Source organism: Athene noctua, chromosome 2 (assembly GCF_965140245.1).
Source record: "Athene noctua chromosome 2, bAthNoc1.hap1.1, whole genome shotgun sequence".
In the NCBI taxonomy this organism is placed as follows: domain Eukaryota; kingdom Metazoa; phylum Chordata; class Aves; order Strigiformes; family Strigidae; genus Athene; species Athene noctua.
Genome location: NC_134038.1, coordinates 130197524 through 130214175, shown reverse-complemented (window position 1 = coordinate 130214175; position 16652 = coordinate 130197524). Strand labels below are relative to the sequence as shown.

General features: G+C 37.6%; 1 protein-coding gene across 10 annotated transcripts in view; it reads right to left on the bottom strand.

Moving 5' to 3' along the window:
- PPP1R9A (protein phosphatase 1 regulatory subunit 9A) overlaps positions 1–16652 on the bottom strand; it is a 149881-nt gene that overhangs the window by 38602 nt on the left and 94627 nt on the right. For 7 of the 10 annotated variants that reach the window (XM_074900306.1, XM_074900305.1, XM_074900307.1 and 4 more), the window contains exons 6-8: positions 14756–14947; positions 8957–9092; positions 361–516 (exon numbers count right to left, since the gene is read on the bottom strand). In XM_074900306.1, the coding sequence (XP_074756407.1) occupies positions 361–516; positions 8957–9092; positions 14756–14947 (484 nt within the window). The remainder of the gene's footprint in view (positions 1–360; positions 517–8956; positions 9093–14755; positions 14948–16652) is intronic. The other 3 variants (XM_074900309.1, XM_074900312.1, XM_074900314.1) reach the window with 1 other exon arrangement.

The following is a 16652-nucleotide window of genomic DNA, read 5'->3' as shown; positions in this document are numbered from 1 at the left end:
TTGACTGGTATCTCACCATAAAAAAAAAAAAAAAAAAAAAAAAAGGCAATCTGCTAGTAATGAATTAACTTGCACTTTGTCTTTCTGGTTAAAAAATGCAAACAAAGTGCTGAGGCGGAATACCTTCTGTGCTGAAAATTTAAATTATTAATTACCCTCCATCAATGCAACAGTCACCTGAAAGCTGATGCTAAAACAACTTCAAAGAATAGCTTCCACTTCTTTTAAGCAGAGCTTTATGAGTCATTCAAAAGTACGGAGTATACAGCTAGAAATCAACTCTAGTTTTCAACAGAAAAACCAAGAACTGAGCAATGAGAAAACCAGGAAACTAGGAATATATTCTGATCCATAACTTACCTCTTTGAATTTGTGAGCAAGCTTGCTGGTGTCCACATCACTGGGGGAGAACATATCATCATTTTCAGGGAGATCAAACACCTCAATAGCCATGTCACCTCCTGGAAGGACAGGTCCCATGTCTTCATCTTCTTCATCTGTAGCATATTCCCCTGTCTTAATTTTATAGCATTTAAGAAATTCCAGTTATCATCTTATTAGGCAGAGACTGTTCAAAGAGTAATTAAGCTACTGTGCAAACACAGCATACTGCATACAAAAAAGTTTATCTTTTCTTTAGCTATAATCCCAGTACTTATGAATTCTACCAGACAAAATACAATTCCACAGTAGTATTTCAGAACATTAAGAGAGAGGAGAAAAGAATTCAGTGGTTAAGCATTACTGGCTCTATATTTCAATGGTTTTTCATCCTCTTCCAAGTGAGGCCTATTTTCCATAGGAAGACCTCTCCAAATTTATCTCAGATTTAATAAGAAGTCTTTTCCAAAGAGAAATAAAAACCATCTGAAGGAAGCAATTCTCCAGTGATATTCCACACTGAATTTGAAAATCCATTGGTTTGTTCTTTATAAACAAATTAATGATAGAAAAGTCATACCCAGACAGAAAGACAACAGCAGGAAAAAGAAACTGAGTGTCAGAGGCAAGTTCAGAGGCTGAAGTCAGAGTTTACTGAATTTGAACCCCGAATAAGGAAATGTTTCTAGCTAGTTTTAAACAGAAAATGTGGGTGTTTCTTGGGCTGGTAAACCAAGAGATGTGAACAATTTGCTGACTAAACAGAATTTTAAAAAATCATAAGCTACAATCAGTATCTCAAGATTAAACAATATAAAACAATAATATTGGAAAGAAACAGCTTGCAATGTTAAACCCCAAGTTGCCAAGATACTCTTTTGCATATACACCTGTGGTCATCTCTCCCCATGCCTAAGATGACTGGGTACCACATCGCTTCAGCAGGGCTCCCTCTTGAAGCTGGAGTACATCCCATATGGACTACGGATCACAAATAGCCTGCTGGCTATGCAAATGACTATGCAAACTTATTATAAAGCAAACATTTCCCTCAGGGCCACATCTGGATTTATAAAGCTTGGGACTCAATAAATACATGGAAAAGGAAGGGCAGGGGAAGGGGTGCAGTCCTTCTCATGTTTATACAGTAATAATACAAAAATTCTGACAGAAGTACTCAAGTTTTTGTTCAGGAGCTTTCAGTTCTTAAGATGAAGGCACGTAACATTATTATCAGAAGTATATTCCCAGCAGTGCTAGTATTACCTATGAGTGCCATTTTTTGTCAAAAGAACCTTTCAAAATAAGGCAAAAACTCAGATGTCCAAACAACAGTTTGAATCTCAACTTCCTACATTAATTTAGTTTCCCAGCTGTTGTTTAGGTTTATGTAAATCTCTCTCAATTAAAAAGCAGTGCATGGAAGCATGTTAAATCTAGGTGCACAAGTACACACAGACAGAAAAGATATATGCATGTGTTCAACAACAGGGTAATAAACCTGCAATACAACATCATCATTTCTTGGATAAATAGCACATAGAATCAGAATTGTTTGGGTTGGAAGGGACCTTTAAAGATCATGAAAAATCTGTATTCTCCTTTTTTAAAGCCACTAAAGTTTTTAAAAACAAAAAAAGCCAAAACACACAGAAAGCATAGAATGATTTGGTAAAATCTTCTGATATGAGAACTATCAAAAAGAAGGCAACTCACCAACATGCATGACCCACCCATACTTTAAACATCACTGTTTATGTGAGCAACTTCTTAGGAGAGCTATCTCTGTCTCTATAAATAGTTACATATTCTCATTGCAATAAGTGGTAACCATTTATTTTACATTCTTTATATGTACTAAGACTAAGAAACTCAGTAGTTTTCAACAGAAAAAGTTAACAGCTATTTTGCTTCTTTTTTCCTTATTTGAAACAGAAGCAATGACCACAAAATCCATCTCACTGGAATTTTCAGGGATGTTAGCATTACAGCTAAACAACACCTGAAATTGAATCTATCATTCTGTATGTCTAGATCTCACATGCACATTCAAAATCTTTTGTTATGCTACACTTGTAGTAACTTCTGCTTCTATTTTATCCCCCAGGGGTACGTGCAGTTACTGTCTAAACAGAAAATTAGGCTTCTACCCCTCCTGGCTTTTTCCAGGAGCACGTGACACCACCTTCACACACCATCAGGGCACCTAGAAGTGGAACAACTAACTTAAAAATCCCATCGAGATTTCAATTAAATGAATTATTGTGGTGAGAAAATACAACTAAAAATACTAACACAATCCATGTACTGTCAATTTTGCAGTCATTATCCCTGAAAAATCTGTAAGGTGATATACAACTATCATTTCTACGTGAAAAAAAATCTCGGCAGGTCCATAAGCAGTGGCAAGCATATCTCTGAAACATGCAAAGAGGAGGCAGATATAGGATCATTAAATAGCAAACTCATGCCCAGTTTATTTCAAAAAACCCAGATCTGGCTCAGCTACATGTACATTTTAAAAGAATATATCCATTTAATGCAAAATCCTAAATATATTTACCAATTTTGGTAAAAGAATAGAACAGATGAGTTCAGTTGAAACCGATTCTTCCAAAGACTTAAAATTAAGAAGTACTTCATACAAAAAAGAAAAACAAACACATATGAAGGACTGGGGAAAAATTCAAGAGCAGACAATATTCTACTGGCCTCAGGAGCCAGAGTGTTTGAAGAGGGACATCAGGCAGCTTAAAATGAACACAAAGGAAAATCCTGCTTCAAACTGTACAAATGAGTGTTGATGAGCACAGTCATTTTTGCTACAATCAATGCAAAAAGTAGTCATCAAAGCAAAGCACTGCAGTTTGCTCAGGTAAACAAGACAGCAGGAAGACACAAACACATTACAGAACACAGAAATAAATGGGACTTTTGCTTCTGTCTTCCAAGGAAAGGGATCTGATCTTATGATCACATGAAACACAAATTACAGGTTCAAAAGAACCAATGTGTGCTTCAAGGAAATATATCATAAATTACATGCAACATACTTTTTCTTAAAAAAAAATTATCTCTTCTTACTTTTGTTTCACATGAAACTACCAGAAGGTTGTTCAGCCCCTGCGCCAGAAACTAGAATGGGAAATTCAGTGTTTTACAAGAAGCAGCAAGGCACAGACTAAAATTATTTTACTTCAAAATAATGAAGCCTTGTAAGGTAACAGTTGTTATTATAGCTGCCTGAGCTTCTTTGCAACACATTTTGTATTCTTAGCTGACAACAACAATAATATTTTTTTAGTCAACAGTCAATGAAAACTTGTACGTTCTTGAAGGAAAACCTCGGACTCTTCAGTCTGTATTAGCGAGCAAAATTCATCCATGCAAAAGACGTATTCCTCATTTCAGTACCACCTAGGGCTTAAGCTTATCCCATCCACAGCAGTAGCTTCTGATATTAGCTATTCAATTTGCTATGTGCTATCACAGCTAATAGTATGAAATTATCTTTATAAACATGAACTGCAATTTCCCACTTTAAAAGGGAAAATGTGTTACTTGTGTTGTTTAACTGCCTTGTAAATTCTTGAAATGGGCCTAACACTCCCAAGCAGAAAGAAGGAGCATCAGCACCAGCCAGGATAATGAAGACAGACCTTCCCCAAATCACCATAACAAAGGCTGCATCAAGCTAAATCTTTTGTTTATGCTGACAGTCTCCCACAATCAGGGAACACCATTTGAAGAACTATAAAAATAACTCAAGCCCAACTCTTCATTTGATTTTTTTCAGTTTATACTTAATTCTTTTGAAAGCGCAAAGAAAAATATAATGGTATAGTATCAACCGTCACTTTTACAGGAGTGCTTCATACTAATGATGCCAGAAAAAACACTCTCTGAAAGACCTTGTTTAACAAGTATGTTCTTTGGGTGTTAGACATTCAAGAACATTGCAACATTTTTCTTTTTGTGTGTGTCAAGATTTTCTTCAATGGTTCTAATGTTGCTTTGATCTCAAAATGTCCTGATAAATGAGAATTAAAAATGAAAAAATATTCAAATGACTACTAGTGATATTAAAATACATTAAAACGTCACTTGCATAAAACTACTTGTCCGTAGTCACAGAGTGAATAGAATTCTGCAATATGTTATTAATTTCACATCCTGCATCACCATATGCAGCCTTCAGGGGAACCGCTTTATGTGACTTTTGCCATTCACTAGAACATGAAGAAAGTAATAATACCATGTTCAAATCAAAATTCGAAGAAATGGCAGAATTTGACTAAAATGCGCACAGAACACTGTTAACACAGGGTAGTCAACAGGTTTTAGTCAAGGATACAGATTCAGATTGTACTTAACACACTAAGTAGGAAATACAAAGACAGTGCCTACTTCAAAGCCTTTGAGTTTTGTTTTCTGACAGGATACAACAAATTAAAAGGATGTGGGATTTTAGGAAGCTAGATGAAATGGTGATGAATAAACTGCAGCAGATTATCCAGAGGCAGCACGTGAAACAACATACTTTCCCAGCTTTATTGTAGTTAACAGAGGCTCATCAGGAAATGCCAACACTGCCTACCATAAGTAGTACTTGAGAAATAACTGATACTACTGGCTCTGCATGGCTTGTGGGAGCTTATCAACAAACTGTGAGCTGCTGCACATTTATCCTGCTTGTCTTTGCATGGACCCCGTTGTGGGCATCCCTCTTTTTTCGGCGTTTGTCAGTTCTGCACAAGATTCTTGTGTTTCCATGTAAAGACTTAAATGAAGGAGCATCTGAAAGCATCCTGCAATCCTGTGACAACCTGAAGCGCATAGTAACAGCAGATTCTGAAGTGCAGGGATGAAGGGCATTTATATAGTAAATGATGTTTCTTTCAGGATTACTTATATAGTAAATGATGTATCTTTTGGAAATACTGTGTATCAGTGTGAATCTTCCCCAACAAATAACTATCAGGTAACATTTCTGCAACGCAATGGAATGAGAAGTTACAGCAGGCTAACCAGTGTCTCTCCAGTTTAGCATCTGACTCAAGTCCAATCAGTGCACACTGGCTGGAAGTCAAAATTGTCTCAGTAATGCTGCTATTTTAAAGAACTTGGACCATTGTAAAATAGTGAGATGCTGCTCGGGCTATGATGAAGACGGTCCTAAGTTTCAGAACAGAGGAAATCCAGACAGCTGGTGGCACAGCAGGATAAAACACCAGGACTTGCATATGCCTGGCACACGCTCTCTTCCTGTGATTTGACCAGCTCTACCAAACACAGTCATGTGCGGTGGCTCCAGGAGTCAAACACAGATCACTGATTTCCTGCTCCAGAAAACTGATATGTTACTGCTGTCTTTGTGGTAAGTCTCTGAAGCTCAGAATTTGACAGTCTCAATACAGAGTTGAATAAAGATCATTGTATTGTTCATTTATGCAGCATTGTAGCAGGAGATCCATGTTACCGTATTTTAATAACTGCATGAAAATGAATAGGACAGTTTGATAGCTCTGAGATTGAGCAACTCCTGTATAATTATATGTGCTGCCTCAACATTTAACTTCTTACACTGGCAATTCAAATATTCCTGAACCCCCATACAGCCAGAATCACTATCACTTTGAGGAAATGGACTCAGAAGGGTAGGTTTTCTGTACATTTGCAGATATTCAGTCAGAGAGTGTAAATTGAGATTTTCTGGCCCAAAAGATGCTTACCAGAGACAAAGAATGAAGGGCTGGCAGTGGTGCCTGGCATACAGCAACATAAACCCAGCCACGTTTGCCCTCAAAGAGCAAGGTGAGCTCAAAGTAGTAATGCTTGCATTGAACAGTAAATGGAGCAAAAGGGTTTGTGGTGATCAAAACCATCTTTGGACTGTGTATAATGTGCATTAGATCACAGCTTCCGTTGTGTCAGTTGCTTGGGAATGGTGCAAGTTATGTGAGTTTACTTGGACAGCATAGTCAGGTAACAAAAAAATTTAAAATATTCAGGATTGCTGCAGGTTCCAAATAAAATCTACTTCTGGTAAGTCTCTTAAGTAAGAAAGGGAATACGCCTCATTGCACACTTTAGCAACTACACCCCAGCTGTCTATTCTGAAAGTAACGTTTACCACCCCTCTCCCAAATATATGTATGGCATCGAGTAGGAAACAGGAACGATCTTCAATGATTCCAAATGTAATTTTTGAGAACTGAAGTACTGCATTTGTTCTGAAGCCCAATTCCTTTTCCTTCCAAAAGAAATCTTTGATGATTCTCTGGATCTCCCATGGTAGATGTTTTTTCCTTTCTTATTCCTCCTTTCCTCACATACTGCATAAAAGTTCCCTTTGCACCGCAAATGCTAATAGCCAAAAAGCACATGTCATGGTCACAGAGGTGGTCACCATCCTCAATTTAGTGCTACAGTAAGAAAACATGTCTTTAACTGTTAATTACTTGCCCTGTCTTATTATCTCTGTCATGCAAAGGCACTACCAATAGAAAACACTTTGTGCATTTAGTATTTTTTGTGTTAAAAATCTATGCAGTGAACAGGGCTGAAGAGTTTGTAACCACTGAATTGCAAAGACAACAAGACACATCACAAAAAATATCTGATCCATACTCATCCCTGTTGTCTTTTACTATTGTGCCGAGAAACACTTGCATGGTCATCAGTATGAAAGAATCACTGTCAGCATCAGTACAGCAATAATCCCTACTGAACACTGAGGTACTACCAGGATCAGTATGGATTTACCATTTTAACAACGTTTTCTTTAGTTCCAGATCTTGAGTTATGACACCTGTGTGGTGCATGAAGCAACACAAACTTCTGAGATTTTCTGCAGCTTGATGCATCCTCTGCTCAACTGATGCATCCTCATGAATTACTCACACAAGTCTACCTTCAGCTGCACATCACTCTACGTGCAAGTACACAGTGAGAAGGATTTGAATGTCAGACATTTAGGAGTCACTTTTCCTTGCCAACATGAAAGCTATCAGACTATGTTTGGTACTGCAGGTCTTCGAACCTGGATGTCTACAGCATGCTGTGATGAGCTGTGAGAAGTCTCTTGTTCCAATGGCTAAAGTTGTATCTTTTTTTGTTTTTGAGGAGATAATAGAGCTTCTTCAAGAAATTACTCAAGATCTTGAATTTTAATTCTAGACTAAACAGAAGTTAGAAGACTTGCATGTTTTTATAGTTTGAGGGGGGAAAAGAGAAAATATGGATTTTCTAGCCCTCATGGTCTCACACAGGCACACATACATATGCATCCCCAATACAGATGAGTACAACTTTTATCTATATGAGTTAAATATGCACCTATGACAAGATTTATTCTAAAACTTATTACAATATTTTTATTTTTAATACCAGTGGAAATTTAAGTGAAAGCATTAATGGGGCTAGATAGAATTTTTATTTAGTCTTCTGGGACACTTCTGATTGTTCTGACCTATTGTTAGTTTAACAGTGTGTTTCAAAATCTGAGTGTATCCTAATTTTATCTCAGAGGTTTTCTGTTTGTTGTTTTTTTGTGGTTTTTTTTAACTGTTTAGAAGCCTTGTCTCAGTGCTTAAAGGAAAACTAAACTGAAATAAATGCATAGCATGAATACTCCTGCTTCTCTAATGCTTCCTTCTACAAGTAAAATAAAAAATCTGGCACAGGATGAAAACACACTAATACATAGAGTCTGGTATTTAATATAATATTCAAGATAATGCAAAATGAAGGCGGTATGCTTGGGCTATGTGGAAGCAGTCTCTTGTGGAAGCAACTGACTTTTGCCTTAACCCGGCAGCTAATTTAGGGAGTAACACAGACAGTAGTCTCTGGAAAAGTAGCTTGTAAAGATAATTGCCTAATATTAGGAATTAGCATATTAGGAATTTTAAGACAATGGAAAGAAATTATGGATAATTTACTGTATAAAGTTGATAGTTTCAAAACCTTTGTATGGGGACATTAGGCACTAACTGGGAACATCAATACACACTTCAGACAAGGTACGTTAATTCTCTATCCTGTGGCATATCTGTTCACACAGAAACAAAAAGCAGTGTGTGGAAAGAGGAGTCTTACCTGGAATTTTCTGCATTCATGAATTAATTTCTGAATTAATGTTCTGAACTAAGAACATCAACTCTTCCAGGAAAAAAAAGAAAGGTCTAAAACTTCCTCAATCCCCTAAAAGTTAGAAGGCAACTTTTACCAGTTTTCACAAAAACCCTAGTGTTTCAGTGCACAAGCAAACCAACTTCATCCCCTTATTTCAGAAAAACATACGCCTTCAGAGGAAGAGCAATAATTACAGAAGATCAACCAATTGGATATTTGCTCTTCTGGAGCAAAACAAATATTTTAAATCCATGCTGAAAAGCTTTTCAGTAACTGTGTTCTTCAAATAAGATTCATCATCAAAATCTGTAAAAATCATCAGCAGAGGTAATGGAGAGGGCCAGAAGCTGACCTCTAAGTGACAGTTAAAAAGAAGGAATTAGGAACAGAAAAGAACATTAAAAAGCACGGAATAGTGAAATGCTAGACAGTCTGTTACCTCATCATCATCTGCATCATACTGTGCATAATGCTGCTCCAGCAGCTCTCTCTGGCGGCGTTCTTGTTCTAGAGTTTGGCTAATCAGCTGTGCAACCTCACTCACTTGTCCCGGTTTTTCTCGTCCAATTACAAACCTATACAAAACATTAGTGAAAAAATATTACTCCTATTGTATTACCATAGTTCTAGATTTTTAGCTGTGTCATGTATTGAGGGTAGCCTTCTTCTCCAAAGATGCATGGCTGTGATTATTTTAAATGTGTTCTATGGATGACATTTGCTAGAAGGGCAAAGTGTGTAAGACTAGGAGTGATCAGAGTATGACAGTATTTACAAGAGGGAGTAAAAAATAAGTGACTACTAAAGCCTTCACTCCAAATTTCAGTGAAAAAGATTATCTGAGTTTCAACTTTATGGACACAGTCCTCAAGCAGGGTAATTGAAAAAAAATGTATCATCACTTCCATTCCCTTTAGAGCAATGTCTTTCCCAGAAGCCAGCAGAAGTCTAGATGCACAGAAACAGCATACACACAATTCTGTCAGCTCACAGTGAAAGGAACATGCACCAGATTAACTTCTTTCTCCATCCTGACTTAGAAGATATTTCTGAGCTTTTATATTTGCCTTTCTCCTGTTTATAAGAGAGGATCTCTTTCCACGTTTTAAAATCTGACAAACACTATTGCCCTAATTTTAAGCCACATTTAAATCTTTCTTTTATTTCATGAACTTCTGTTGCTAAGGAGCGTTCTTCTCCACTGTTTAGCTATTGCTGAACACTGGGAGCACATTTCTTTGGCTTAACAAAAGACAAGGGGAGTGCCTCTTTCTTGGTTGAGATTTACAAGATTGCTTCCCAATCTTGTTTTCAGCAACTGAAATTCATAATTGGCTTGGATTGTAACACAGTTCTTCAGCATGGTGGCATAACCGTAATTAGATATTTTGCTATCTCTAGTATTAATAATAAACACCCATTATACAGTACCAACACACTGTAGACTACTGAACAAAAGTACAATTTAAAGATGTCAAGCTGAAGGAGTATTTTCTTGGCAGGCTAGAAAGACAATTAGACAATTACAGGTGAAAGAAGTATTATGCAGAGCTGAAAAGCACAATCAGGTGACACTGAAATACTGCATATGGTAAATTATTTGTTTCCACAAGATTTGGCTCAAATTATGAATTTAATTTAGAAATGCGCATTATATCCCATGTAAGAAAATGGTTTTCATTAGTATTGCCTATCACTGTTAAAGTCATTTGGGATTTGGCATCCATGTGTAAGCCAACTTCTCATGAGTGGATGACCCTCAGTCCATTTCCAATGCCAAACAATTTGTCAGACTCTATGAAGTCAGGCACTATAGAAATGAATACAATTTGGAGATTATTTCAACATCATCAAAATATCCAAGTGAGTAATTACTTCCAAAAGGATAAGAAAGGTGAGAATGGAGAATGAGTGAGTCCATTTGAAGTAATGATACAAGGTGCTCTGAAAATAATTTGCAAGAAAGTGTCTTTTAAAAAACATTTATAGAAAATACATTAGGAACTAGCACAAAATAAAGGAAATACCATCAGCATTTTAATCCTGATCAAAACAGATCACAGTCTGGCACTCATATCCTACTATTATGAAATATGACATTGGTTCTCAGTAATGCTAAAGACCTTAGGCTGAAAGAATGTTTCGTCATGGCCCCTCTACTTCATCTGTTCTGCATACTGACTCATAGTCAGATCCTGTTTCCTCTGAATTTTAATTTTAGAGCCAAGTATTACAAAGACTAAACCAGCCGTGTTTTCAGTCTCATCTGGGAGGAACAATGAACTTTTGATATCACTACACGAAGTAAAAAAAGATTCAACCCATATTTGGTATACATTTGCCTCCTCTAATGTAAAAACAAATTAAAAGAAAATATGGAAAAAAACCCCTTCTATTTTAAACAAACATTTTAAGCAACATTATGCATAAGTATTATTTATACACAGTAGAAAGAGTATCACATTTGTAAACACATGAGGGAGATCACCAATGTGGTAAATTATGGAACCACACAAAGTGATGCAAATATCATATTCCCTCCTGCCCTCTGCGTGATAATTCACCTCCCTTGGAAAATAAGAGACTTAAAATACTTCATACATTTTTCTACACTGAAAATTTAGGACAGATAATCTGTAATGCATCTGAAGTCTGGGAACTCCTGATTATTTAGGAGTGGTTTTGACACATTAGACTACAGTGTAATAATATTTTCATACAGACAAAAAGGTTTGGGTAGTATGTAAAAATGTAAAACCTTATTAATTGAATTTTTCTTCTTATGCCAAAGCCACTCACAGTTTACAGCGATGTGATTTTCAAGGTTTGAATTGTATGTCAAAATGAAGTTCCTCAATGATACCTGAAGTTGTTAGATGATACATGAATAAAAGCCTCAAGCACTGACAAAGTTTAAAGCAAATGTTTTCCAAAAGAGAAATATGCAAGGAATGTTTTTTTTTCTACAATTTACTGCTTGAAAGTGAGATATTTCCAAAGTATCTGAAAGCATTCAATCTATTATTGTTGTCAGCTCTAGATAAAGAATTGTACATTTGTAAAATGGAATACTATGTTACTAACAATTATGGTTTTTACAAACTAAACCAAACCTTTTGTCACATTATATTCCATGACCTTAAGAATACCATGCTACATATAATTATGTTTCACTTGTAACTAAAGTAAGACATAAATTATAAATTTATAATTTAAAGAGAGATGAATATTTCTCCCTTAGGAAACCGTAAAGCGGAGGCGGTTATTAAAATGCTAAGCATGAATTAGATCCTCATGACTAGAATGGCTTTAAATACAAGAACTATCATAATCTGAAGTGTTTAAATACAAAAAAGAGACATAAGGTTGTGATTCACTGACCAGAAAATTAGTCACTGAACCATAATATGCACACTTCAATGAAGTGGTTAATTATGTATTTTGCATCACTCCGGCTCATCAAAATTAAGCACATGCATTTTAGACTTGATTACTTAGTCTCAAGGGCCAAAAGTATTATAACAAAGAACTATAAATTCTATCAGCAATAATATATATCATAGAAGTTAGTTATGTTTCTGGATATGAGACAAATGAGGATTTTAAAGCCTTTAAACCTCATCACAATAATATTCCCTTTAATTATTAAAGCTAGTAAATGCAAAATAAAAGGTAGCAAATCTGTGACATTGTACTACAAGCCATCACTGTACTAAGTCTCAGGCCATTGCTGATAATTTCTGATGTCCACAAAAAAAAAAAAAGAGGAGAGAACATCACAGAGAAGCAAGGCATGAACTGACCTTGATATTCAGTTACACACAATCTAGCTGAATTACCTGCTGTGAAATACTCTCTTTGGTTGTGGCTAAAATAAACAGGGAAAGAGCTAGGAATATAATTAATATTTGACTCTATCTTGGATTTAAGACGATTTAAGAGAATATAGTATCTGAAGAAACTGAAAATTAAACTACAGCAATGGTGGTTAAGAAAAGCATTCTACTGGAATTGACAGCAACTCCTACATCTTCTGCAATCCATTAATGATTTAACAATTTTAAAGCACACCTGATATGCTGCTTTCTGCCTATTTCCAACTTTTATTAAATGAGGAACTGCAGACCTGTGTTTCTTGAAAAAACAAACAAAAATTTTTTTTTGTTTTTTACCAACCATGGGAACCAGAAACTTTATTATATGAATTAATTAAATTAAAAATATTTCCATTTTGAAAAGAACTTTAGTGCTAGAAAAATGTGCAAACTCTGTGACACAAAACTGAAATTCTACAGCATGGATTTTTAGCTATATGAGTTGATTTCTCCTAAAAATAATTCAGGCATTAAGTGTTCAGTTGAAAAGAATTTAGCATGGATTCCTTAAATTCAACAAAAATCAAGTAAGAATACAGCAGACTCATTCTAAGAAATAAAAAATAGGGGTTTTGCTGCAACGGCATTCACAATTTTTTCTTCTAACCTCTCCTAAAATATAGTTTGGTCAATAAAAATGTACATTAAATGTCATTTTATTTTGGGGAGTTTTACAGCTGGATTTTAAAAATGGTTTTCCTCTGAGCTTTAAAGCACAAAGCTGCTTCTGCTACCATTTATCTAATTTATTTCAAGATGTCTTCAATTACCTTCTCTGACTGCTTCCATTAGGATAATAGCCATATAATTAATCCAAAGTGCTAAAAGTGGTGTGAACCCTATAAGAAGGCAGCTTTATTTAATTACATCAGCACAAGCTGGAACTTTTCAGGTTTTCATGGACAAGAGGCAGCCTCAGATGCAGAGGTCATTGACTACACATAAAGAATTCACAACCTATGAGCTTCCACTACACTTTTTCAGATAAAATTATCTGAAACCTAAAGAGTCAAAGACTCTTTGAATCACTGAATAATTTAGGTTGGAAGGCAGCTCTAGTCCACCTCAAGCCTTCTGCTTCAAAGCTGGGCCTACTCTGTCATGGCCTTGATCAGTTCCGAATCTCTCTAATGAGGGGATGCAACCATCCCAATGTTTGAGAAACCTCATAGTATGGGTTTTTTGTGGTGAAAATATCTAGTCAGAATTTCCCTTGCTGCAACTGCTGTTCATTGCCTGTTATCTTGTCCCTGCACAGAAAGTACAAAGAATCTGGGTTCACCCTTTCTATCCCCTGGAAGGTAGCTGAGACAGCAGTAAGATGCTGGCCATCCCACTCTTCTCTTCGGATTGAAGATGTTCTTTCCACCTCTTCCCAGGGTGCTTCCTGCACAGCTGCTCTCTAGTTCACAGTGTCTCACAGGGCTATGGCGCTCCAGGTGCAGGACTCACATTTACCCATTTCTGTCAGCCCATTTCTCCAGCTTGTGAGGTCCCTCTGAAAAGCAGCCCTGCCTGTTAGCCTATCTAACCTCATCTGCAAACTTGCTAATGGTGCCTTCTGTCTTATGTCTGTAAATCCACACAGCTCTCCCTTGCACCAGACAAATGTGTGCATAGCAATCTTTAAAGCTATCAGCTGTAACAAAGAGGAACTGAGCGTGACTGGTAGAAGGAAGAAAACAAGATTTGCCTGGAGATTAGTGATGGTAGTAACCCAGAACTAACACAAACAAGTTAACAACTCTGCCCAGAGACTAGCACCCAAAGTAACAAAGAGGAAGTAACCACTAACAGTAGATGAAGGGGCAATGACTAAATGAAGTTATCTTAAGGTCACATAAGAAACATCAGACAGGGCAACTCGTGTCTACTGCAGGATGCTGGCTATGTAAAGCCAGCACAGAAAAGCAAACTCTGGGGAAGAGCTTCTAAAGACCCTGGAGACAGAGCTGCCAGTAAGCTGACCTATTGTGCAGAAGCTCTGTAGCTTGCATCCTTGTCCCCAGACCCAGGATGAAGTAAGCTGCGTACTGTACCCTGAGTTTGACCACAAACAGCAGGACTCCAACTTATCAGTGATTTGAGCCAACATGGTTGTCCTTTTGCCCAGTCAGCAGTCTGAACAGGTGCATGGGAATATGACTTCCTTGGTGTGGCCGTGGCATGAGCTGTAGGTAAGATGTAACAGTAATGTGCCACGAATGAGATGCATGTAGTGTGTGTTGTGTGACTTGCTGTTGTTGAAGCAGTGGTTTGGTGAGCATTGTAAAAAAATTATTTTAATTTTAAAAAATATTTTAATGATTAAGTGTTTGAATTAAACAAGAGGTCATCTAGTTCATTTGCATAAACATACTCACCCTGATTGAACAACTGTCACAGCACACCATGACAAAGTCTGGTATATGATGCAAGGGCAGCAGGCACTGAAGGTATCAAGAGCCATATATGAACCCTTGCACTCCAGTACCATTGCTGTCCTCAGGCAAATTGTTGGGAAATGCAGGAAACATGAAGATATCCCTGCAACAATATCCAGGTCATTAGCCAATCTGTGGAAAAATTGAGGCAAAGCAGTCATTAATTTATCTCAGACTGTTCTGCACCCTTTGCAACAAGTTCTCCCGCCCCACTGAGCAGCGGGCCTGTCTCCATGGAGGAGGGGAGAGCAGCAGATGTTGCTTAAATTGAATTTTGCAAGGCTTTTACTGTGGTCTTCTCTTGTATCCTTATATCCTCCAAGATCAAGCAGGTCTCCTGGGCTCTTCTACCCTTCAGGGCAGTGGTCCCATAGAATCCTGCCAAGCAGTTTCCTGAACAAGCCAAATTTGCTCTTCTGAAGTCCAGGGTTGTAATTCTAATTTTCATATTCATCTCTCTCCGGTTCTTATACTCCACCATTTTACAGTTAATGCTCCTAAAGCTGCCATCAACCTTCACTGAAGAACCGACCAGTTCCAAACTGGTCATAAACCTGTTTCTGAGTAACAGATTCAGCAGACTGCCTCCTTTAGTTGGCTTACTGAATACTTGGGTCAAGAAGTTACTTTTGACACATACCGTACATATACTGAATTACTTGCACTGAACCATGTTAGCCTTCCAGTAGATGCTGGAGCAGTGCACGTCCTCTGCAAGTCCCTAACCATAACCTCTGAACTCACTTCTCACTTGTTCCAAGGCAGGGGCTAGGTCACCCTCCCTCCCAACTAGATTATGGGACCTGTTGGCAAACACGCTCTTGCCCACTTTTGTCAGGTGGATCCCTTCTCTCCCCAGCATTTTTCATTCCTCCAAGAAGGTCCATAAAAAACAGTGCCTCCCCTGCAACATCAGCTGTACAACCAGGGGCTATCCTGCATCTAATCCTACCTGACTGGCATGATCAAGAAGCATACCTCTTATGCCCTTCCACCCTATCCCCCAGAGCCCCATAACATAAAATCACAGAATCCTAGAATAGTTTGGGTTTGAAGGGACCTTTGAATGTCATCTAGTCCAACCTCCCTGCCATGAGCAGGGACATCTTCAACTAGATCAGGCTGCTCAGAGCCCTGTCCAACCTGACCTTGAATATTTCCAGGGATGGGGCATCTACCGCCTCTCTGGGAAACCTGTTCCAGTGTTTTACCACCCTCATTGTAAAAAATTTCTTCCTTATATCTAGTCTAAATCTACCCTCTTTTAGTTTAAAACCATTACCGCTTGTCCTGTTGCAACAGGTCCTGCTAAAAAGTTTGTCCCCATCCTTCTTACAAGGCCCCTTTAAGTACTTAAGTCCTCCTCTGGACCTGCTCCAACAGGTCTATGTGTTTCTTGTGCTGAGGACTCCAGAGCTGGATGCAGTACTCCATGTGGGGTCTCACCAGAGAGGATTAGAGGGACAATTAAAATTTATAGGCTCCCCTTGATTGGGTGGCCTGTAGTAGACACTAACCACAAGGTTCCCTTCATTGCCTTGGTCTCTAATTCTTGCCCATAAGCTTTCAATCTGCTCTTGGCTATTCTTCAGAGATATACTCAAGGTCTTCCTCAGCAGCATCAATGGTGCTGATGGACAAGCAGCAAAGTAATAGCTTAATCATCAAAAAGCCTCAGCAGTCTCTCCACAGCATCTTGGATACAAGCTCCCAATAAGCTATGCTATTATCAACACTAAATGGATATCGAGTCAAACGATTAGGAAGTCATGTAAAAAACCCACACACTAATATTAATGCACGTAGATTAATTATTTGCACAGAAATAACTTTTAGT